Source organism: Trichechus manatus, unplaced genomic scaffold (genome assembly GCF_000243295.1).
Source record: "Trichechus manatus latirostris isolate Lorelei unplaced genomic scaffold, TriManLat1.0 scaffold00105, whole genome shotgun sequence".
Lineage (NCBI taxonomy): Eukaryota > Metazoa > Chordata > Mammalia > Sirenia > Trichechidae > Trichechus > Trichechus manatus.
The window spans coordinates 5568888-5592053 of record NW_004444041.1 but is presented as its reverse complement, the minus strand read 5'-3'; the positions used below and the strand labels follow the sequence as shown (position 1 = coordinate 5592053).

The 23166-nt window shown below is 39.4% G+C and overlaps 1 protein-coding gene across 1 annotated transcript in view; it reads left to right on the top strand.

Moving 5' to 3' along the window:
- ANXA3 (annexin A3) overlaps nucleotides 1-16225 on the top strand; it is an 88848-nt gene extending 72623 nt beyond the window's left edge. Inside the window, exons 11-13 of the mRNA XM_004383116.2 lie at nucleotides 2337-2395; nucleotides 6046-6168; nucleotides 15825-16225. Of these exons, the coding sequence (XP_004383173.1) occupies nucleotides 2337-2395; nucleotides 6046-6168; nucleotides 15825-15884 (242 nt within the window). The 3' untranslated portion in view covers nucleotides 15885-16225. The remainder of the gene's footprint in view (nucleotides 1-2336; nucleotides 2396-6045; nucleotides 6169-15824) is intronic.
- Nucleotides 16226-23166: the final 6941 nt, after the last annotated feature.

The window sequence follows — 23166 nt, the reverse complement described above, 5'->3', positions numbered from 1 at the left end:
TACAGCCTTGGAAACCCTATGGGCAGTTTTACCCTGTCCTATAGGGTTGCTGTGAGTCAGAATTGACTCAGTGGCAATGGGTTTGGTTTTGGTTTTAAACAAAGACTTAAAGCAGAAATTTTTATGGGGAAGTTGGGCAAGCCAAGGGGTACATGATGGGTGAGATTTGTCAGGTGGTCACCTGATTCTTGGGATAAACTGAAAAGGGACATGTTCTGCACTTTGTGCTGGCTTAGGCCTGGGGACAAGCCAGAGTTCAGGGGTCTCTGGGAAGGAGAGAAACCTGACTAGAGTGTGCTTAAGACAACACAGAGGGTAGGAAATGGGCACTTGTGAACACTTGGTCGCAGTAATTAACTTTAATGAACTTGGAATTTCCATGAGTTTTCCTACCTATGGTGCTGAGTACTAAAGCAAGCTTCCTTGCCGCTAAAACATGCCACCACCTCCCAAAATTTTCAGACATGAAGAAGAAACTTGGTAGTTAGCAGTATAAAGCAGAAGACAAGCTAAAGGGGGAGAAACGGTTGTAAAAATAAAACATACTTTAAATATTTTTTTTAAAAAAAGTTGCCATCGAGTTGACTCTGACTCATGGTGACCTCATGTGTATCAGAGTAGAACTATGCTCCATAGGTTTTTTCAGTGGATGATTTTTCAGAAGTAGATTGTCAGGCCTTTATTCTGAGACACCTCTGAGTGGACTCAAAATTTCAACCTTTTGGCTAATCGTTTGCACCACCCAAGGATGCCTAGTATAAATCTAGTTAGTGGGAATAGGTGGTTCAAAAGTTAATAGAATGTAAGTGGGCGTAATATTTTTTAAATAATATTTTATTGTTTTTGGTGAAAGTTTACACAGCACATTAGGTTCCAATTTAACAATTTCTGTACTTGCTGTTCAGTGACATTGTTTACAGTTTTTACAACATGTCAACCTTCTCATTATTTCCATTCTAGTTGTTCCATTTCCATTAATCTAGCTTCCGTGCCCCACCTTACCTTCTCATCTTTGTTGGGTCTCATAAAGTTGATATTTTAAAGGGGCACAGTACTCATGGGTGATATTGTTTATGTTATGAGCCAATAGGTTATTTAGCTGAAAGGTGAGCTCCGGGAGTGGTTTCAGTTCAAAGTTTAAAGGGTATCTCAGGGTAATAGTCTAGGGGGTTCCTCTAGTCTCTACCGGTCCGGTAAGTCTGGCCTTTTTTAAGAATTTGAGTTTTCTTCTACATTTTTCTCCCATTCTGTCTGGGACCATCTATTATGTTCCTGGTCAGAATGGTTGGTAGGGCATAGTAACTTCTGATCAAATTATTAAGGCTAGTTTAATATGAATTTCAGGAAAGTTAGGTACTACAAATTTGAAAGGTTGGTTTCTTCTCAAACAGCTTCACATGTAATAGTGTTTTCATGGTTCGTCCCCAGAGTCCATGTTTGGATTTCTAATACATTTCTCCTTCTATTTCCTTCAAATCCCTTACACAAACCAAAAGCCTTTCAGCTTTCCATTAGAGATCTGTGAGAAAGCCACTTATTCTTGTCCTGATCTCCAAAATCATTATAAAATCCATTCACTTTTGGTCACATTCCTCCCTTCAGATCAGGTTTAAGATAATAAAAGTAATTGTGGTGCAGTAAATAGATTTGTTGCCCATAGAATTTTCTACACCTGACTATTTTCACTTCATTTAAAGGATAATTAATTTATTCACATATTTGCTAATTTTCTTTTTCTTGTTCTGTTTCTGCTTGTTATTTCACAATAAAAAAATAGAAAGATTATAGTAATTTTTGGATGACTGGATTTAGATTACAGGTGCTCCTTCTAATGTCATTACTCTAACCAGTCTATAAGCTCTAATTCAGTTGCTTAAGAGGAAATCTTGCCACGGGAAAAATTGCTTTTAAATTGAACTCCAGTGCCCCTTCTTACCTAATGAATTATTTGGTGCAACATCTCTGCAGTGTTTAGACTCAAGTTATTCATCTGAAGCCAAAGATGTTGCAAAAGGAGCTGTACCCCAGGGATTTATCAGTGCAAGCGTAGGTGTTCAGTGTGTCTGGGAGCTGCAGATGAGTCAGGCGCTGTGGGAGTAGCTTTGGCAGGTACTTTTATTTTCCCTATGGCTGAAGATGATTACTGTGCTGAAGTTCCGTGCAAATGTGACGTTACAAGCTTTGAAATTCAGGTTAAGCACTCATTCTTTCATTTCAAATAAAAGCCAGTAGTGGGGAGGGGGCAGAGCCCTGAGGATTTTTTTTAACATATTATAGTGTAGATTAACCCAATTTCTGTTAAATGAAACTGAGCATTGCCTTGCTTTTTATAACAGTTCATTGTGTGAGGAACACGCCTGCCTTTTTGGCTGACAGACTGCATCAAGCTGTGAAGGTTGGTCTGGAAATTTCGTACACATTCTCAATATTGATGTAATTTCATATTTCTTTTCCACTTTGATGAGTTCTTTTTTGTAGCTAATTTGTCTACTAATTGTCTCTCCTAGGTTAATAGTGAGATGGATATTTCAATATAAAGATAGGTGCAGTGAAGTGTTGACTAAATTATTTCCCCCACTTTATAGTAAGTGTAGGCAATAGAATTTGTATTAGAACGCCAAACCTCAAAGTTGACCCATTTGGTCCAGTGGCCCCTTAAGCTGAGTTTACTTAAAATAAACCAAGCTGAGTCAGTAACCTTTATATGATATTATAACCCTTGTTTTCTTGTCTGTCCTTGCTAATTGATGGTGAGGAGTTTTTTCTTGCTTTTATATCTTCAGACCCTAGCACAGGGCCTCACACCTAGAAGATGCTTACCTGAAATTCTTTACTGGACATATCCTGTGGAAGTCCCACAGGCACTTTCAAAGTTATATCCAAAGTGAACACATCATTTCCCTCCCCCATGTTCCCACTCCTAAGTATCCTCTCTGTGGGGTAAATAATTTAACTTTACCCAAAGTAATTTGGTCTTTGCCTTTGCTTCCTGCAGGGCTTCGAACCACTTAGGAACAGTGCAGTAACTGCTGACGTAAACAAGGCATTGTACACATTGCATAACAACCAAATCTGTTGCTCGTGGGATTTTGACCCTAGTAGGAAACAGTGGTGCCCTACTCAACAATGGCAGGTGACGGTGCCGCTTTGAATGTGTGATGCTCTCCACAGTCCTGTCGGTAATTCAGTCTGCCACATCAGGTTCCTGAAACTTTGGGGATCCATGTGGGAGATTGGATTGTTGGCGGGACTGTAGAGAATGACACTCATTCAAACAGCGTGGTCAGCTGCCATCTTTGACTCAGGTCAAAATACCAAGGGAAACAGATTTGGTTGCTATGCAGCATGTGTGCCATCCTCATTTACGTTGGCAATTACCGAACTGTTCCAAACAGGTTCCAAAACAGCTCGAAGTCCTAGTTTCCTGAGAGATAACTCTAAATGTTTGGAATTTCTTTAATAATTAAGGTGTCTTTGTTATCTAGACAACACCTGAAGGTTTGTGCTAATGAGTAGGGGCTGGCTTGACCAAAACGACCAGTGTGTGGCCTGATATCAACTGACTTCAGGGAGGGGGCATGAATTAATCATGCTTATGCAAAGAGGCCCCAGTAAAGACTCTGGACACGCAAGCTCCAAGGGCTTCCTGGTTGGTGAAAGACATCAATGCATTTGGGAGAATAGCAAGTCCTTTGGGACATGGAAGTTTAGCACTGGAAACCCTCCCAGGTCTTGCTCTATGTGTCTCTTTGCTCATATACTTTTTTCTATAATAAAGCTATAATAGTGGGTATAATAGTTTCCATGAGTTGTTCCAGCAGATATCAAAGTGCAAGCCAGCAGGTCAGAGTGAGGGAGCGTAGGGGAGACTCCTGAGCTTGTAGCTGGCATCCTGAAGGGTCAGTGGGAAACCCCAAATTTGTAGCCAGCAAGTCAGAAGTTAGGGTGTTGTGTGGATTCCCAAACTTGTAGCTAGTGTCTGCTTATTTGACAGTCTGAAGGACAGCATCCTTTAATTGTGAGATCTGACTTAGCTTCAGGCAGCTAGGGTCAGAGAAAGAAGTGCTGCATGGACAGCTGGTGTTAGACCTGAACAAAGAAGTAAAAGGTAGGAATCTGTTATATCCTCATAGCTGAGGAAAGAATGGTGGGCTCTGAGATTTACAACATGGTTTACTCCCCCTCCTGTGTTCAGTCATCTCAGTGGATGGCCCCAACAGAAACTGGTTTTGCCTAACGCTGAAGTCATACCATTCCTTCCCATCTTTGTTCACTGTGCTTCAGCCATCTTGGTTTTCTTTCTGGTTCTTGGCTATGCCAAGTCTTTTTCCACCTCAAAATCTTTGCATTTATTGTCCTCTCTGCCTAAAATGTACCTCCCCAACATGTGCAGGTGGCTGGCTCCTTCTCATCTTTCAGGTCTCTGTTCAAATGTCCCCACCTGAGAGAGACCTTCCAAAACTACATTAGGTAAATTGGCTACCTTCAGTCACTCTCCATTCCATTTCCCTGTTTTCTTTTCTTCATAGTTCTTATTACTATTTAATTGAACAATTAGTTAGTTTACTGTTTGTCTCCATCCACTAGAAGATAAGTTCCATGAAGTCAGAGATATTATCACCACTATATGTTCACCACCATATCCACAATGCATGGAACCAAAACCAAAAAAAACCTGTTGCTGTTGATTTGATTCTGACTCACGGCGACCTTAATCATGGAACAATGCCTGGCAAATAGTAGATGCTCAATGAGCACTTGTTGAATGAATGAATAAATGAATAGTATCAACATCCACCGAACTGCCCAGCCAGAAATCTTAACGTTTTTCCCTTTCCTTCATTCTCCTGAAATGATACGTCATTGTTGTTGTTGTCATTAGGTGCCATTGAGTCGATTCCAACTCATAGCAACCCCACACACAACAGAACGGAACACTGCCTGGTCCTGTGCCATCCTCACGATCATTGCTATGTTTGAGCCCATTGTTGCAGCCACTGTACGATCCATCTTGTTGAGGGTCTTTCTCTTTTTCGCTGACCCTCTACCAACCAGGATGTCCTCTAGGGACTTGTTCCTGGTGATGTCAGATGGATCCTGGATGAAAGCAGAGAATACCAGGAAGATGTTTACCTGTGTTTTATTGACTATGCAAAGGCATTCTACTGTGTGGCTACATCATTAAGTCTTGTCAATTCACCTTCATGAATATCTCTCAAGTCCATCCGTCTCTTCCATCCTATTGTCACTATTCTAGTTCAAGCCATTGTCCTCTTTTTTTTTTTTTTTATTACTGCAGACCCCTCTTTATGGGTCCCAAAGCCTCCAGTCTTTCTCCCTTATCTTCATTCCACTCCTGTCCTGCAATCTGTTCCTCATACTGCAGTCAAAGTGATTTTTTGAAACCCACAACTCTGATCTGATCTCTCAAGTTTAAAAGATGACAATAGTTCTCCACACTTGGGATAAAGTCAGAATTTCATTTCATGGTTTACAAGGTCTGGCCTTTCCAGGCACATTTTTTGCTATTCCTCCTCATTATTTATGTATTTTGAATGTGGCATTCTCTCTTGCCCTAAACCTTTACACATGCTATTTCCTCTAATTGGAATATTCTCTCCTCTCTCTATGAATCCCATCCTTGCCTCCCCTGGCCGGTTATTCAGGTTTCAGCTTAAATGTCACTTTCTAAGGTAGGCCCTCCCTAATCCTCAGTCTGTTTTACGCTTCCCTGATACATGTGCCCATAGCATCCAGTATTTACCATAAGTCAGATTATATTGTAGTGGTCTGCTTTCTTGCCTGTATCCTTTCCAGAACTGGAAGCTTGACAGAGGTCTCTCATCTCTGTTTTTCAGCATGTAGCATCATGCTGGCATAGAATAGCTACTTAATAAATATTTCTTGAATAAGTACATTATGAAGTTTGATGCTAAACGAATGAAGAATAGTCACTGTAGTTGAATACTTGTGTACCATTAGCTATTTCTTATAAATATAGATCTCTATGAGATTTGTATCGTGAACATCTGCATTTGTTAACAGGGTGCTGGAACTGATGAACTTACTCTGAACAGAATAATGGTTTCCAGATCAGAAATTGACCTTTTGGACATTCGAGCAGAGTTCAAAAAGCATTACGGCTGTTCCCTATATTCAGCAATTAAAGTAAGTTTCCTCTTAAAAATAGCTAAACACATTTTGCCCTTTCTTACCTATCCTTTTTCGTTTCTATTCCTTAAAAGACAGAAGTCTGGGGACCCTCTGACAGACTGTGTAGAACATTCCTTAGAACTGTCCCTCCATCCCGGCTGGAGCAAAGGAGAATGAAGAAGACCAAAGACAAAAGGGAAGGATTAGTCCAAAGGACTAATGGACCACAACTACCACAACTTCCACCAGACTGAGCCCAGAACAACTAGATGGTGCCCAGCTACCACCCCTGACTACTATGACAGGGATCACAATAGAGGGTCCTGGACAGAGCTGGAGAAAAATGTAGAACAAAATTCTAACTCACAAAAAAAGACCAGACTTACTGGCCTGACAGAGACTGGAGAAACCCCGAGTGTATGGCCCCTGGACACCCTTTTAGCTCAGTAATGAAGTCACTCCGAATGTTCACCTTCAGCCAATGATTAGACAGCCCCATAAACAAAATGAGACTAATGGGACACAACAGTCCAGGGACAAGGACTAGAAGGCAGAAGGGGACAGGAAAGCTGGTAATAGGGAACCCAAGGTTGAGAAGGGACAGTGTTGACATGTCATGGGGTTGTTAACCATTGTCACAAAACAATATGTGTACTGACTGTTTAATGAGAAACTGTTTGTTCTGTAAACCTTCATCTAAAGTATAATAAAAAGAGAGAGATTGGCTTAAGACAAAAAAACAAAAAACAAAAAACACAGGGGTATATGACTTAGAGTTCTCTCTCCTTGTTAATATGTAAATATGTTTTCTGAGTTTAAAATAATAACAGCAAAATACCCCTTAAAGATAGTAACAGTTTTTCAGCTCCAAAACCCCAAGCACATAATAGATACTCAATTTTTTTTTTATTAGGTTTATTGGCCATTTATTTTTCTTCTGTTGTGAGTTGTATATGCAAGTTTTTTAGCTAATTTTTTTGTATTGCAGTCATTTTATTTCAGTGTTTATGACAGTGTAAGCAAATAAAAATATGTATTTTTAATCTCTTCTTTTTCATTTTTCTTAATATTTCTTAGTTTACATTTTCTTAATTTCCGCTTTTACATAAAACATAAAATGGTTCTGCAGCTTGGAATTCTTATTTCAGCACATAAGAAGCTTTCTTATTCTTAACAGCTGCATACCGTTCTTTTTTGGTACCCAGCATGTTAACTTTATTTCCAGTTTCTTGCTGTTACAAACAATGCTGCAATATACATACACAATTTCATAGGCACAGGTGTATCTGAGGGATAACTTCTCAAAAGTAGGCTTGCTGAGATAGGTGTAAATGCATTTGTAATTTTGATAAATATTACTAGTATTTTGCACTTCCATGCAGACTGTATGAGTGCCTGTTTCTCCAAAGCGTTGGTACACAGGGTGTTTTCAAACTTGGGTGTTTACAATCTGATAGGTGAGGCATTGCATCTCAGTGTCATTTTAATACACATTTTTTTTAGTATGAATGAGACTGAGCATATTTTCATGCTGCTTGTATTTCTTTTCCTGTGATGTGTTTTTTTTGTCTTTTACCCATTATTCTACTGGCTTTTTGTTCTTTTTGGTTAATTTCTAAGATGCTTTTCATATAAGGCAGATTAGTTTTTGTCTGTGAGATGAGTTGTAAATATTTTTTTCCCTGTTTTTTATTTGTCCATTGACTTAGTTTAAGATATAGATAGTCCCTGACTTAAGACGAGATTCTGTTCTGATGACTCTGTCGTAAGTCAGTGAATACTTCATTTTTTTTTTTTTTTTTTTTTAATTTTCATTATTATTGCCTTTTGGTATCAGTATCTTTATAGATCTGATCTTTATTTGTTTTGGGGGGTTGGAAACATTACATATAAAGTTACAGATATATTTTACATGCATAAAAACCTACACAATCATTAAAAAAGGACAGTCATAAGTGTGGTTTGTCGTAACTCTAATACATTGTAAGTCGGGGACTACCTGTATTTTTCTCATGCAAAAATTTTACATCTTATTTTTATCTTTTCTTTTATAGTTTTTGGATTTTTTTTAAGTTAGTCCCTTGTATTTCTATCATTCTGAATCATACTTCTCCTAAAACCTGTTGGATTTGTCCATTTCCTTTTTAAAAATGAAACCACTTTTCATTGTTGTCAGTTCTTAGTTCATATGGTTATATACGTAGAAACCTCCAAGTAAATTACAAATTATTAGAGTTAATAAGGAAGTAAGACTGGCAAATATTGTGTAAGTGGCTTCTATATATTGCAGCTCATGGTTGCAACAGTTATAATCAGGATATGACAACTAGTAAATGATAAAGGGCTGACCTCCAGACCTGCCCAACTGTCTTCTGTTGAAGATTTTTTTCTACCTCAGGTTCCCAGATCACATGTGAAAGCCTCCATTAAATGAGTCATAGAGGTGTTAGTCCAAGCTGGTTCTCTGGAACAAAGTAGGAGCTGAGGTTGTTGTGTGAAGTTGTCCAGGGCCACACTGATTAGATAAAAAGATAGAGTCCTGGGCTGGCTCTGCAGACCTCTCACATGCAGCGCCGTGAGTCTCTTTCCATACCTCAGCCACCCTACCCACCCTATGAAATGTCTCGAGAAAATCAGCGTCGGAAACAGACAGCCCCAGATGTGGAGCTAGGCAGATCTGAGTCACCACAGAATTGCTGAGGCTGCTGAGGCTGGAGCTAAGAATGAAGATGCAGCTTGGGATGTGTGACTTGGAGGGTGATCTGGAGCAAAGGGGGAGCAGCAGCCAGCTGGTACACAGGATGCGTTCGCTCTGGGAGCTGAGGTCCAAAGCCAAGCAGGGAGTCTTTGCTGCCCAGATGCCGCAGTCCTGGCCAGTGGGATTGTTTATGAACCATGAGGATCCTGGTAGCAACCTTCTCAAGCCCCTAAGAGGCTAGAGTGTGGCCTGATGTGAGGAAGCTACATGAACCAGTCACCACCGGGGAACCTTGGCTTGACATTCCAGCCTTACTGGGAGCAGCTGGAAGATTTGCTCAGGTCCTACCCATAGAAGCCTCCCTTGACCAGGACCAAATGTTGGCCTAGGCCTTTGTGCGGCATCTTGAGAATGTTCCTGCCTGGGGCTCCACAAATAGTTTTTGAAGGAATGAACAAATGAATGAACTAAGGAACATCAGTCAACTAGATAAGTCCACAAAAAAAAAAATTTAACCAAAGCATTTGTTCTTGCACAAAACTTTTGCAGAAAGAGATGCACACATAAGGCAATGAACTGAAATAGAGAACTTACACAAAAAGGCAGCCCTCAAATTTTGCCTGGGGTTTGGCACAGATTTGGTCAGCTGCTCACACTCAATTGTATTTGAATCGATCCTGGCACATTACAATAGCTTCAATCATCAGAGGAAGATTCAATAACGTTAACCATATTGTACTTACTAAGGCAGAAAAGTAGACTCATACATTTTATAAAGATTGTCAGTAACAAGGTTGAAACACAAAAAGGGCTTTTGGTTCACCCTCAACAAAGCAGAAAATTAAATTAGCTAGAATCTCTGCCCCCCAGTGGTCTGTGTAATTGAGGCTGATTGTATTAGTGAACGTTTAAACTATGCGTATTTTGATAGAAAAGAAAAATCCATCGCTGAAGAGTTTCATTTGTAATTTGAAACAATATAAGGTTTCTTCTTTTCTACCACCTAACCTATGTTATTAAGTAATACAATTACGTTTTTGATACTGATGAACAGGGTCTTTTCAGACAGTTAAGTCATTCAGGGGACAGAGATTCATTTGATATGTGATCTTGGCCTTTGGTTCTGTCTTCCTCTTTCTTCTGCTATTGTTTGGGAATTTCTCTGCTCATTAACACATTTTGCAAGTGATGATTGGTGGGGAGGAGGAGGAGAGGAAGAACGGGAAGTGAAAACCAAATGTGTCTATCTAATTACCTAATAAGATATTAATGGGAAGTTTGAATATAACTACATTTTTTGTTGAGGCTCCCCAGTGGCCATTGGTTCTTGTAGCACCCTCACATGAGGCCACGCTCCAGGCTCTTAGGGGTTTGTGAAGGTTGCTGATTTCTCTGATCAACAGATTGAGTACCTGTTTAAGAAATATGTAGCATAATTCCAGGCTCTTTAAAGGAAAACCACTCTCAGTGAACTCATAATCTATTTGGACACTTCAAGTGGGCATAAATAAAACAATTAGAGGATAATAATGTGAAACAACATGTAATTAAATACTGGAATGTGAGGTAAAACAAAGCCAAACCCATTGCCGTCGAGTCGATTCTAACTCATAGTGACCCGATAGGACAGAGTAGAACTGCCCCATACGGTTTCCGAGGAGCATCTGGTGGATTCGAACTGCTGACCTTTTGGTTAGCAGCTGTAGCTCTTAATCACTATGCCACCAGAATGTGTGGTAGAGAGCATAATAATATAGTAACTGAGAGGGAAAGGACTTTGCATTTCAGGTCAACAGCATGTGTTAAGTGCCTCCTGTGGGCCAAGTGCTATGCTGATCAGTAGGGTCAAAGGAGAATGTTCTAGAAACACATGTATCTAACATGAGGTGTAGGGTGAAAGAAGTAATAAGACACTTGCTTAATAGAGGGTCCACCTTGGGGAATATTGATAGATAAAATCCAAGTAGTAAGGTGAAGTCAGCTGAAAGAGCTTTGAAAACAGGGAATCGTACTTCATAAATCTAATCAAAAAATTTACTGCACACATGTTATATGCTAGGCTCAGGGTTACAATTACAGTCATGTACCACATAATGTCCCTTCAGGCAATGTCCAACCATGTTTACATCTGTGGTCCCCTAAGGTTATAATAGACTTACATACAACCCATAGTTATGAACCAGTCCCCGTAAAACCTATTATATTAAAAATTCGGAGTGCGTACAATGGTTTGTAATAACAAATGAGCGTTACTTTGCTACGTGCATCAAAACATTATTATTACTGTATTATTATGTTAAAGATGTTTTAGTGTATCTGGACATGTTTAATGTTTTTTATGCACAGAAAGGTACACCATATACTATATACTGAGGCAAACATTTGACTAACTGATGTTAGGTATAAACCATACCTAACTGTTCTGACTTATGTACCCATTCGACTTAAAGACAGACTTAGGAATGGAACTCGTTCATAATCCGGGGACTGCCTATATATAATATGGTGTTCACACTATGTACAAATCACGTAACGTCCTTTCACAGACCATGTCGTGGATGTAAAGCAATGCATGACTGTATAAGCAAGAAAAAAAGATGTATCCATATGGAATTACAAATAAATGTAAAGTGACAACTATGTTAAATGTAAAGGAAAGATACATTGTGCTATAAAATCACATAATAGGAGGATTATAGGTAAGGTTTCTATGAGGACGTTATTATTAAAATCTGGAAAATGAATAGAAACTAACAAGGTACGGGTTGTAAGAATAGTGGGCCAGTAGAGCATTCCAACAAAAGGAATTGCAAATAGAAACACCCTGTGGGAGGAAACATAATGAAAAGTGAGACTGGAGGTACCAGATCCTGCAGGACCCTTTTGGCCACATTTAAGGATTTTGTCTTTAGTCCAAGAGCAATGGGGAGCCACTGAAGAGCTTTAAGTAGCATAGTGTCATGATCAGAAGGAAATTTTGAAAGATCATTGTGCCTCTGGAGAATGAATTGAACATAAGATGGAAGAGATGGAGGATGATGGGTTAGGAAGCTGTATGCTAGTCCATATTAGGGTATTAGCATTGAGTTGGTGGTAATGCAAAGAGAGGAAAGAGGAAGAGTTCAAAAGACTTAAAACTGAAGGGACTTAGTGTTGTATCTTGAGTATGGGGCATAAAGAAGAGAAGGTATCAAGGATGACTACCAGATTTCTAACTTAGGAAACAGAGAATGGTGCCATTCCCTGCAAGATCAGATTTTTAGTATTTTTCTTTTTGGAGAGTGGGTGAGAGAGTTCGTGAGTTTGGTTTCGCTTGTGTTCAATCTGAGATGTCTTTGAAACATCTAAGTGGAGATCTCATGTAGGCAGTTAGACATATGAAATATATTTTAAGAGTCAGTTGTCTAATTGAGTCCTTGGACATGGAGAAAATATAGAATGAGAAGAGAAAAAAGCTTAGAATTGAGATTTAAGTATCACTAACAGTGAGTGGCTGGATAGAAGAGGAGGAGCCTGCAAACAAGACAAAGGTGGAGATGCCAGAGAGGAAGGGGGAAGAGCCAGGACTGCATGTAAGACAGAAGCCAAGGAAAGACAAAGTTTCAAGGATGGCCAAATCAACACTATGTTGTATCCTACTAACAGAAAACTAAGATAAGGGCTAGAAAATGTTTGTTAATTTGATGGAATAATGGTCATTGGACTTGATGTACAAAACAATTAAGAGTGAACACCTGGGAGAGTATGGACTAATGAACTGAGAGTCAAGGAAACTACTGACAAGAGATGAAAGCCGAGGCTAGGTTTGTTGTGGTTGGAATGGAGAAGGGAAGAATCTGAAAACATTGTAAAGAAATAAGTGGCAGATCTCAGAAAGATGTGATCTATCCTTTTTGAGACCCCATAGCACTTAGTACGGTTCTTTAAAAAGAAGTATTATTTTTTTCTTTATTTTCAACTATTTGTTTTTTGTTACATCACCTACCAGATTGAAAGTTTTAATTTAAGAGATTGGAGACTCTTATTGCTTAGCATTGTGTAAGTTCAGGAAATATTTTTGTAATGTAATTGACAGTTATTGGTAAAGGGAGTGAATAAAGGGGATTGAATTAAAGTCAAAAAAAGAAGAGAAAAGAAAATAAATAATTGGTAGAACTGACTGAATGTAGAGGATGAAAGATGGGCTGAAAGATGTGTATGCAAAGATGGGGCCAAAGTTGGGAAGAAGACAGAACCACGGTACTACTGTTAAAAACAGGCCAACAGATACATTTAGTTTCTTAAGAAAAATTAATATCATCTCGTCATTCTTGTTAGCTGTTGTTGAGTAGGTCCCTGACTTATGGTCAACCCATGCACAATGGAAGGAAACATTGCCTGGTCCTGCGACATTCCCATGATTGGTTTCGAATTAGACCATTGTGATCCATAGGGTTTTCACTGGCTGATTTTTCAGAAGTAGATCACCAGGCCATTCTTTCTAGTCCTTCTTAGTCTAGACGCTTCACTGAAACCTGTTCAGCATCACAGCAACATACAAGCCACCACTGACAGATGGGTGGTGGCTATGCATGAGGTACATTGACTAGGAATCAAACCCAGGTCTCCTGCGTGGAAGGTGGGAATTCTACCACTGAACCACCACTGCCCCCAATGACCTCATTAAAAAAACAACCAAACCTATTGCCATCCGGTTGATTTTAACTCATAGTGACCCTGCAGGACAGAGTAGAACTGGCCCATGGGGTTTCCAAGGAGCGGCTGATGGATTCGAATTGCCAGCCTTTTGATTAGCAGCTGTAACTCTTATCCACTGTGCCAGCAGGGCTCCAGTGACCTCATTAGGAAGCTATAAGTTATATTCAAAGGTTTTAAAAAATACATCAACTTTTTTGTGATAACAATTTCTAAAAAGCGTTGTAGATAGAGTAAGTATATTACTAGAAGGCAGAAAGGGATAGCAGTAGGAGAAAAGGACAAACATTTGTTTACTGCCTACATTGGATCAGAATTTTATGTATACCTTTGTGTTAGGCTTCTTGACTGTATTTCCTACACTAACAGGGAGAAAACTAAAAAACCAAACCCATTGCCCTCGAGTCGATTCTGACTCATAGCGATTCTATAAGACAAAGTAGAACTGCCCCATAGGGTTTCCGAGGAGCCGCTGGTGGATTCAAACTCCCAACCTTTTGGTTAGCTGCCAAGAGTAGAACCCCTGCTAATTGCTTACCACTCTGATCAGAGATGGCTAGAGGGAGCTCTCCTAACACAAAGCTAGAGCATTGTTGCCTTGCCAGCAATTGGGGAGAATGTTACATATGACAGAGCAAGATTTAGGAAAACCGATAGAGGAAGAACTAAAGTACATCCATGCCTGTTGCCCTTGTTATGAAAATAATGTTCAACCTCTTCACTAAATAACCCTTCTTCATTTCTTCCTTTCTATTACCACTTACTCTAATATCTGTCCCAGTGACAGCTTTCCCCAATGAAACTTAAGTGATAAATGCTCGCTGGTTGCGTTACCTTGAATAAAATAATAATCTGAGGATTTTAGGCAGTACGGGTTAAAAGCCAAGTTTTAGCTCCAGTGTAGCATAACCAAACATAGTATCTCTGTACTTAAAGCCTCAACTTCATATGGTATCTTTTCTGAACTAAGATCTTTTTTGGCCAGCCTAGGGAAAAGGAACAGAGAAACATGTTCTTTGGGGATAATACAATAAGATGTGTTTCATTTGACTTTCTAAAGTCAAGTAGTGTAGTGTGGTTTAAAGGGGCCAGGCTCTCTGGATTTGAATCCTGCCTCTGCCGCTTAATCTCTTTAAGATCTTGGGGCAAGTTTCCTAACCTCTGTTTTTCTCATTTTATTTATCTGTCAAGTGGGGATAATTGTGGTACCTGTTGCATAGTTGTTATAAGGAGTAAAGTAGTTAATACACATCTCAAACCCATTGCTGTCAAGTCAGTTCTGACTCATGGCGACCCCATGCGTTTCGCAGTGGAATTCTTCCATAGAGTTTTCAATGGCTGTAATCTTAAGGAAGTAGATCACCAGGCCTTTCTTCTGCAGTGCCTCTGGAGGGATTCCAGCTGCCAACCTTTCCGGTAGTAGACAAAAACAAACCATTTGCACTACCTTAGAATAGCAAGTGTTTGATAAATATTAGCTGTTATTAAAACTATCATTTTAAAAGTTTTTTTAAAAATTAATATTGTGTAATTGATGTAATCTTAGTTTTTTAAATGCAAATTGAAATTTAATTGCAATATAACAGGAAGACTTTAGATATGATACTTTGTAAAGAAGATGCTGGGCTAGAACTTAATTATACTCAATGAATGAATATAATGAATGATCTACCAGCCATCTGTCAATTTTTGTACTGTGGTGGCTTGCATGTTGCAGTGATGCTGAAAGCTATGCCATCAGTATTTCAAATACCAGTAGGGTCAGCCTTGTTGGACAGGTTTCAGCAGAGCTTCCAGACTAAGACAGACTAGAAAGAAAGGCCTGGTGATCTGCTTCTAAAAATTAGCCGCTGAAAGCCTTATAAATCACCACAGAATAATGTCCGATATAGTGCTGGAAGATGAGCCCCCTAGGTTGGAGGGCACTCAAAATATACAGTCACCGCAACAATGGACTTGAGCATACCAATGATTGTGAAGATGGTGGAGGACCAGGCAAAGTTCCATTCTGAACTAAGATCTTTTTTGGCTAGCCTAGGGTAAAGGAACAGAGAAACATTATTTTATACAGGGGTTCGCCGTGAGCCTGAGCAAATTTGACAGCAACTAACAACAATATGAATGAATGATGGAATTACAGGTGCATTTTACTAAATGGTGCAGGTTGTGAGCTTCACACAGAAGTGAAATCCCTGGTGCTGTGGGTGTTGATTCATTTATGGCCCCTCATTATTAATGCTATATCTGTTCTTCTCTCCATCGGTCCTGCTCTTTGTAGTCGGATACTTCTGGAGACTACGAAATCACGCTCCTAAAGATCTGTGGAGGAGATGACTGAATCAAGAAGATAATCTCGAAAGGTCACCTGCTGCCGTAGTGGGCTTGTCCAGCAGCTACGCTTACCTCTTTCTCAGAGTACTAAAAAGTATAAGTCAGTGTAAGCAGCAACCTGTTTTCCTAACAGCAATTTGCATTGTTCCGTAGCAACAACAAAAAGTGAATATTTTAGAGCACTTCATTCATAATGTAGTAGTTTCTAAATGAAATTTTAAAATAGTATTAAAGTTCTGCTAGTACTATCCAAATTCTGTTTCTGCCCAAGAAGTGAAAATCTTTGTATGGTTCTAAAACATTAAATATAATAAAATACAATAAAGTTGTTGCCTTTGCTGAAGGTAACTTGTATGTTTGTCTTTAACATCAATCAGCATTGTTTGGTGCCTGGTGCCAACATCTGATGATATTTTAGAACAGGTTTTTGGTATAAAAGCTGTTGTTCCTTGAATTTATCCATTACTTTACTAATCATGCTCACCTTTAAGAAAGGAGTAAGCACTAAGATGTATGTGACTCTGGCCTGCGTTTTCTAGTTGTGACTGAGCTGTTGGAGTGGTAATGCATGGTAAGTTACTGCAGCCTCACCAGATGTCTGCTAAACTGTTAATCTGACCACTTTCTTTCATGGCAAGCATGAATTGTGGTTGTATCATGCTAAATATTACTTTCCCAAAATGGATGTTTAGAATCAAGTCTCTAAGGTTTCCTTTTCCCCTAAAATAAGTTTGCAAAACATACATTTAAAAAGTCCTTTATGTTATCTTTGAAAGGAACCTGATATGAAATATCTTGACTAATATGAAATCTATGGGCAAAAAATTCTAATTGAGGTTATGAGTCTGGACTAGAATAGAAATGATCACACTGCAATAGCAATGAGTAAGTCCAGATCTTTTCATCAATATAATCCACTGGCGAATACTTATGAGGCCTTTCAGAAAGAGAAAGAGGTTATTTCTTGCCCTGGATTTCCAAAATATATGAGGGGATAAAAAACAGAGGTTCAGAGTCCAACCCACCTGGTTGTGACTCCCCTGCTCTACCACTTACTAGCTGTGTGAACCTAACAACTACTATACCTTACTAAGCCTAAGTTTTCTCGTCTGTAAAATGGTGATAACTATGGCACAGTGGTTTAGAGCTTGGCTGCTAACCAACAGGTTGCCAGTTCAAATCCACTAGCCAATCCTTGGAAACTATGGGGCAGTTCTACTCTGTCCTGTAGGGTGGCTATGAGTCAAATCGACTTGATGGCAATGGAGTTTTGTTTTGTTTTGTTTTTTTTATCATTATCATTAACTGACAGATACCACTCGTCAGTTTGTCGTACTGTGGTGGCTTATGTGTTGCTGTGATGCTGGAAGCTATGCCATCAGTATTTCAAATATCAGTGGGGTCACCCATGGTGGACAGGCTTCAGTAGAGCTTCCAGACTAAGACAAACTAGGAAGAAGGACTTGGCAGTCTACTTCCGAAAAATTTGGCCGGTGAAAACCTTATGAATAGCAGCAGAACATTGTCTGATGCAGTGCTGGAAGATGAGCCCCTCAGGTTGGAAGGCACTCAAAATACAACTGAGAAGAGCTGCCTCCTCAAAGTAGAGTTGACCTTAATGGTATGGAGGGAGTAAAGCTTTTGGGACTTTTATTTGCTGATGTGACATGACTCAAAATGAGAGGAAACAGCTGCAGACATCCATTAATAATGGGAATGTGAAATGTATAAAGTATGAATCTAGGAAAATTGGAAGTTGTCAAAAATGAAATGGGATGCATAAACATCGATACACTAGGCATTAGCAAGCTGAAATGAACTGGTGTTGGCCATTTTGAATCAGACTATCATATGGTCTACTATGCTGGGAATGTCAAAAAGAATATTTCAAGATACATTATGCAGTACAATGCTGTCAATGATAGGATGGTATCCATACACATACAAGGAAGACCAGTTAATACAACTATTGTTCAAATTTATGCACCAACCACTAATGCCAAGGATGAAGAACTTGAAGATTCTTACCAACTTCTGCAACCTGAAATTGATCATGTAAACACGCAATCAAAACGCGTTGATAATTGCAGGTGATTGGAATGAGAAACTTGGAGACAGAAGAAGAATCGGTAGCTGGAAAATATGGCTTTGGTGATAGAAACAGTGCCAGAGATCACATGATAGAATTTTGCTAGACCAATGACTCATTCACTGAGAATACCTTTTTTCAACATCAAAAATGGTGGACCTCGCCAGATGGAATACACATGGATCAAATCAACTACATCTGTGGAAGGAGACAACAGAGAAGCTCAATTATCACCAATCAGAAAAAGGCCAAGGCTCCACTGCAGAACAGACCCATCAATTGCTCATATGTGAGTTCAAGGTGAACAGAAGAAAAGTTAAAACAAGTCCTTGAGAGCCATAGCACAACCTTGAGTACATCCCACCTGAATTTCAAGACCATCTCAAAAACAGATTTGATGTATTGAACACAGATGACCAAAGACCAGACAAGTTATGGGATAACATCAAGGACATCATACATGAAGAAAGCAAGAGGTCATTAAAAGACAGGAATGGATGTCAGAAAAAAAAACGCCAAAATGGATGTCAGAAGAAGCTCTGAAATTTGCTCTTAAACATTGAGCAGCTAAAGTGAATGGAAGAAATAATGAAGTAAAAGAGCTGAACAGAAGATTTCACAGGGCAGCTGGAGAAGACAAAGTAAAGTATTATAATGAAATTTCCAAAGACCTGGAGTTAGAAAACCAAAAGGGAAGAACACACTTGACATTTCTCAAACTGAAAGAAGTGAAGAAAAAATTCAAGCCTTGAGTTGCAATACTGAAGGATTCTACGGGCAAAATATTGAACGAGGCAGGAAGCATCAAGAGAAAATAGATAGAATACATAGAGTCAATATACCAAAGAGTTGGTTCACGTTCAACCATTTCAGGAGGTAGCATATAATCAAGAATTGATGGTACTGAAGGAAGATGTTCAAGCTGCACTGAAGGCACTGGCAAAAAACAAGCCTCCAGAAATTGACAGAATACCAGTTGAGATGTATCAACAAACGGATCCAAAGCTGGAGGTGTTCACTCATCTGTGCCAAGAAATTTGGAAGATAGCTACCTGGCCAGCCAACTGGAGGAGATCCATATTCGTGCCAATTCCAAAGAAAGGTGATCCAACAGAATGCAGAAATTATTGAACAATAGCATTAATATCACACACAAGTAAAATTTTGCTGAAGATAATTCAAGTATGGTTGCAGCAGTACATTGACAAGTAACTGCTAGAAATTCAAGCCGGATTCGGAAGAGTACGTGGAGTGAGGGATATCGTTGCTGATGTCAGATAGATCATGGCTGAAAGCAGAAATATCAGATGTTTCTTACCTGTGTTTTATTGACTATGTAAAGGCATTCGACTGTGTGGATCCCAACAAATTATGGATAACATTGCAAAGAATGGGAATTCCAGAACGCTTAATTGTGCTGATAAGAAACCTATACATAGACCAAGAGGCAGTCATTCATACAGAACAAGGTGATGTTGTGTGGTTTAAAATCAGGAAAGTTGTGTGTCAGGGTTGTATTCTTTCACTGTACTTGTTTAATCTGTATGATGAGCAAATAATCGAAGAAGCTGGACTATATGAAGAAGCACGCAGCGTCAGTGTTGGAGGAAAACTCATTAACAATATGTGATATGCAGATGACACAGCCTGCTTGCTCAAAGTGAAGAGGACTTGAAGCGCACATACTGATGAAGATCAAAGACTACAGCCTTCAGTATGGATTCAGTATTTTCTTCAGTAAAGAAAACAGAAATCCTCACAACTGGACCAATAAGCAACATCATGATAAACAGAGACAAGACTGACATTGTCAAGGATTTCATTTTATTTGGATCTATAATCAACACCTATGGAAGCAGCAGTCAAGAAATCAAATTCAGTATTGCATTGGGCAAATCTGCAAGACCTCTTTAAAGTGTTAAAAAGCAAAGATAATCACTTTGAGGACTGAGGTACACCTGATCCAAGCCATGCTATTTTCAGTTCCTCATATGCATGCAAAAGCTGGACAGTGAATAAGGAAGACCGAAGAAGAATTGATTCCTTTGAATTACGGTGTTGACAAAGAATATTGAATATACCACAGACGGCCAGAAAAATGAACAAATCTGTTTTGGAAGAGTATAGTCAGAATGCTCCTTAGAAGTGAGCATGGCGAGACTTCATCTTATGCAGTTTAAACATGTTGTAAACCAATCTCCCTCATGGATCTCGAAAGTTTCAGGATCCTGATGCAGGAGATTGTATTATTGGCAGGACTTGGAAAGTGGCACACATTCAAAATGGCATAGTCGGCCACCATCTTTGAGCTGGGCACTGCTGTTTGTTTCCTTCTCAGGTCAAAATCCAGTGCCAGCAGATTTGGTTGCTATGCAGTGCGTACCCTGTCCTCATTTATGTTGGTAATTACTGAACCATTCTGAACCAATACAAAGCCCTGCTTTAATCTTGAACCAAAACTATCCATGAGCTCCCTTTTTAGCGAAAGAACAGATTGGCACACAAAAGGAAGGATGTTACCCATGAGTGCGGTGCTCCATTAAAAAACCATCTTAATGAGAGAAGGTCAACAATTACTCTAAAGCAAAGATGAGAAGATAAGGAGGCAGGGAAACTAGAGCTCTGAAAACAGAACAACCAGAGTATAATTAAAGAGAATGTTGACGCATTGTGAAAAATGTAACTAAATGTCACTGAACAATTTGTGTAGAAGTTGTCAAAATGGGAACCTAATTTGCTGTGTAAACTTTCACTGAAGACACAATAAAATATTATTTAAAAAAAAAAAAAGTTTAGTGTGGTTGAGCTTTAGAGTACAAGGGAAGGTCACAAGGTGACAGGCAGGGTCAGGTTATGAAGGCCTCATACTCCATAATAGAGCTTACAAACAAGGGAGAGTCATTGGAGGAGCATTCAGAAGGATTTTAATCAGGGAAATGATGTCAAATTTTTATTGATCAAAAGAGAAGAAAGAATGTATGAGAGAAGAAGGCTAGAAGCAGGGAGCCCACAAAGCAAGTTAGTTCTATAATCAATACTGAAACTATCAACCTGATCTAAGATAATGACGGGGAGAATTATTTCTTAAAAACAATTAAGAAACATTTAAGAAATAAAATTGATAGAACTTGGTAATCAGGGTAGTCAGGTGTCAAGTATGCCCCTAAGATTTTGAATTAAGTGATTTGGTGAATGAATGTATCTCCAAGAAACCCATAGGGTTTCAAGGAGTGGCTGTTGGATTTGAACTCTCAGCCTTTTGGTTAACAGCCGTAGCTCTTAACCACTGTCCCACCAGTCATTGCTAGTATTCATTATGTGCTTATCATGTATCAAGCACTATGTTAAACAGTTGTTAGCTGCCATCCAGTTGGCCCCCGACTCATGGGGCCCCATACACAACAGGATTGGACGCTTGTAACCAATTGGTTTTTCACTGGCTGATTTTCAGATGTAGATCACCAGGCCTTTCTTCCTAGTCTCAGTCTAGAAGCTCTGCTGAAACCTGTTTAGCATCATAGCAACATGCAAACTTCGACTGATAGATGGGTGGTTACTGCACTTGAGGTACTTTGGCCAGGATTCGAATCCAGGTCTCGCACATGGAAGGTGAGAGTTCTACCACTGAACCATCAGTATATGCTAAATTGTCAGTCTTTAAACAACCTTATCATGTAGGTAACAACCAACAAAGATAGGAATGGAAGTTTAGAGAAATTAAGACACTTGCCCATTGGAAAAACCAGGATTTAAACTCAAGGAGCCCAATCAACTCCAGTGTCCAAGCTCTTAACCACTAGTTTGCTTTAGAATTTATCCCATTCCAAGTCCACTGTTCTTTTCAACCCTAGAATGAAGCTACTTGAATGCAGAGATTTTGTCTTTTCTGTTCACTGTTGTGTACCCAGTGCGTAGATTAGTGCTTGGCACATAACCCGTTGCTGTTGAGTCAGTTCCAACTCATAAAAGGCACTTAATAGATCTTTGTTTAACAAAGGATTTTTTTTTTTTTTTTACCCTATGCATTTGCACTACATAAGTAAATTTGGTTGGGGTGGCTATTTAAACATTCATAAATACAACAGTCTCAGCTTCCCAGGTTTGGGAAAAGAAACTAGTATCATTGCTCATTGGGCAGCCTTGGAGAAAAATTCAGACATTTTATCCACACAGAGTACATTTTCCAAGCTACTCATTACCGTCCAGAGAAATATCTGCGAAGCTGGCAGGGTAGTAGGACTTCTGAAGGAGCAACAAGTTCAAATGCACATAAGCTCTCCTTTACTTAAAATTCATCATAGTGACCCTATAGGACAGAGTAGAACTGCCCCATACTATTTCCAAGGAGTGGCTGGTGGATTCGAACTGCTAACCTTTTGATTAGCAGCTGTAGCTCTTAACCACTGCGCCACCAGGGTTTTTTAGGGTGGCTGTGAGTCAGAATCGACTGGACAGCAACCGGTTTGATTTTTTACTTGAAACTAAGCTAAATTGAAATGGCATTAAACGAAAAAACAAAAAAACAGTTGGCCGTTGATTCCAACTCATGGTGACTCTATGTGTGTCAGAGAAGAACTGTGCTTTATAGCGTTTTTAATGGCTGATTTTTTGGAAGTAGATCACCAGGCTTGTCTTTTGGGAAGCCTCTGAATTGACTCAAACCTCCAACTTTTCTATTAGCAGCTGAGCGCTTTAACCATTTACACCACCCAGGGACTCCGAAATGGCATTAGAAGACATTAATCTTGCCCACGTTCTCCAAAGTCATGGAGAAGGAATCTCTTCCACCTTTGGTCCTTGGTATCAACTGTTTCTTGTCCTCTGGAAAAATAATAAGCCCCACTAGAGCTCCCCGCATACACTTTTCCTTCTTCCCTTCCTCTATTCCTTCTTTCCTTTTCACCTCCCTCTCTCCCTCCTTTTCTTTCTTCCCTCTCCCTCTCTTTCCTTATTTATCCATTTCTATAATGTAATAAGCAGTTGTGAAACCACCCTCCAAGGTGAAAACTAAGACCTTGACAGTAGCTTACTACCAGCCATGTGGTCCTCCCCCTGTCATCCTCCCTGTCTCTCCCCACCTGAGTAACCACCCTGAATTCCATGTTCATTGTCCCCTTGCTATCCTTTCTGTATAGTTTCTAATCTAACTTTTCCCCTTTATTAAATGGATCTCTTGTGTATGTCATCTCTGGGACTTCCT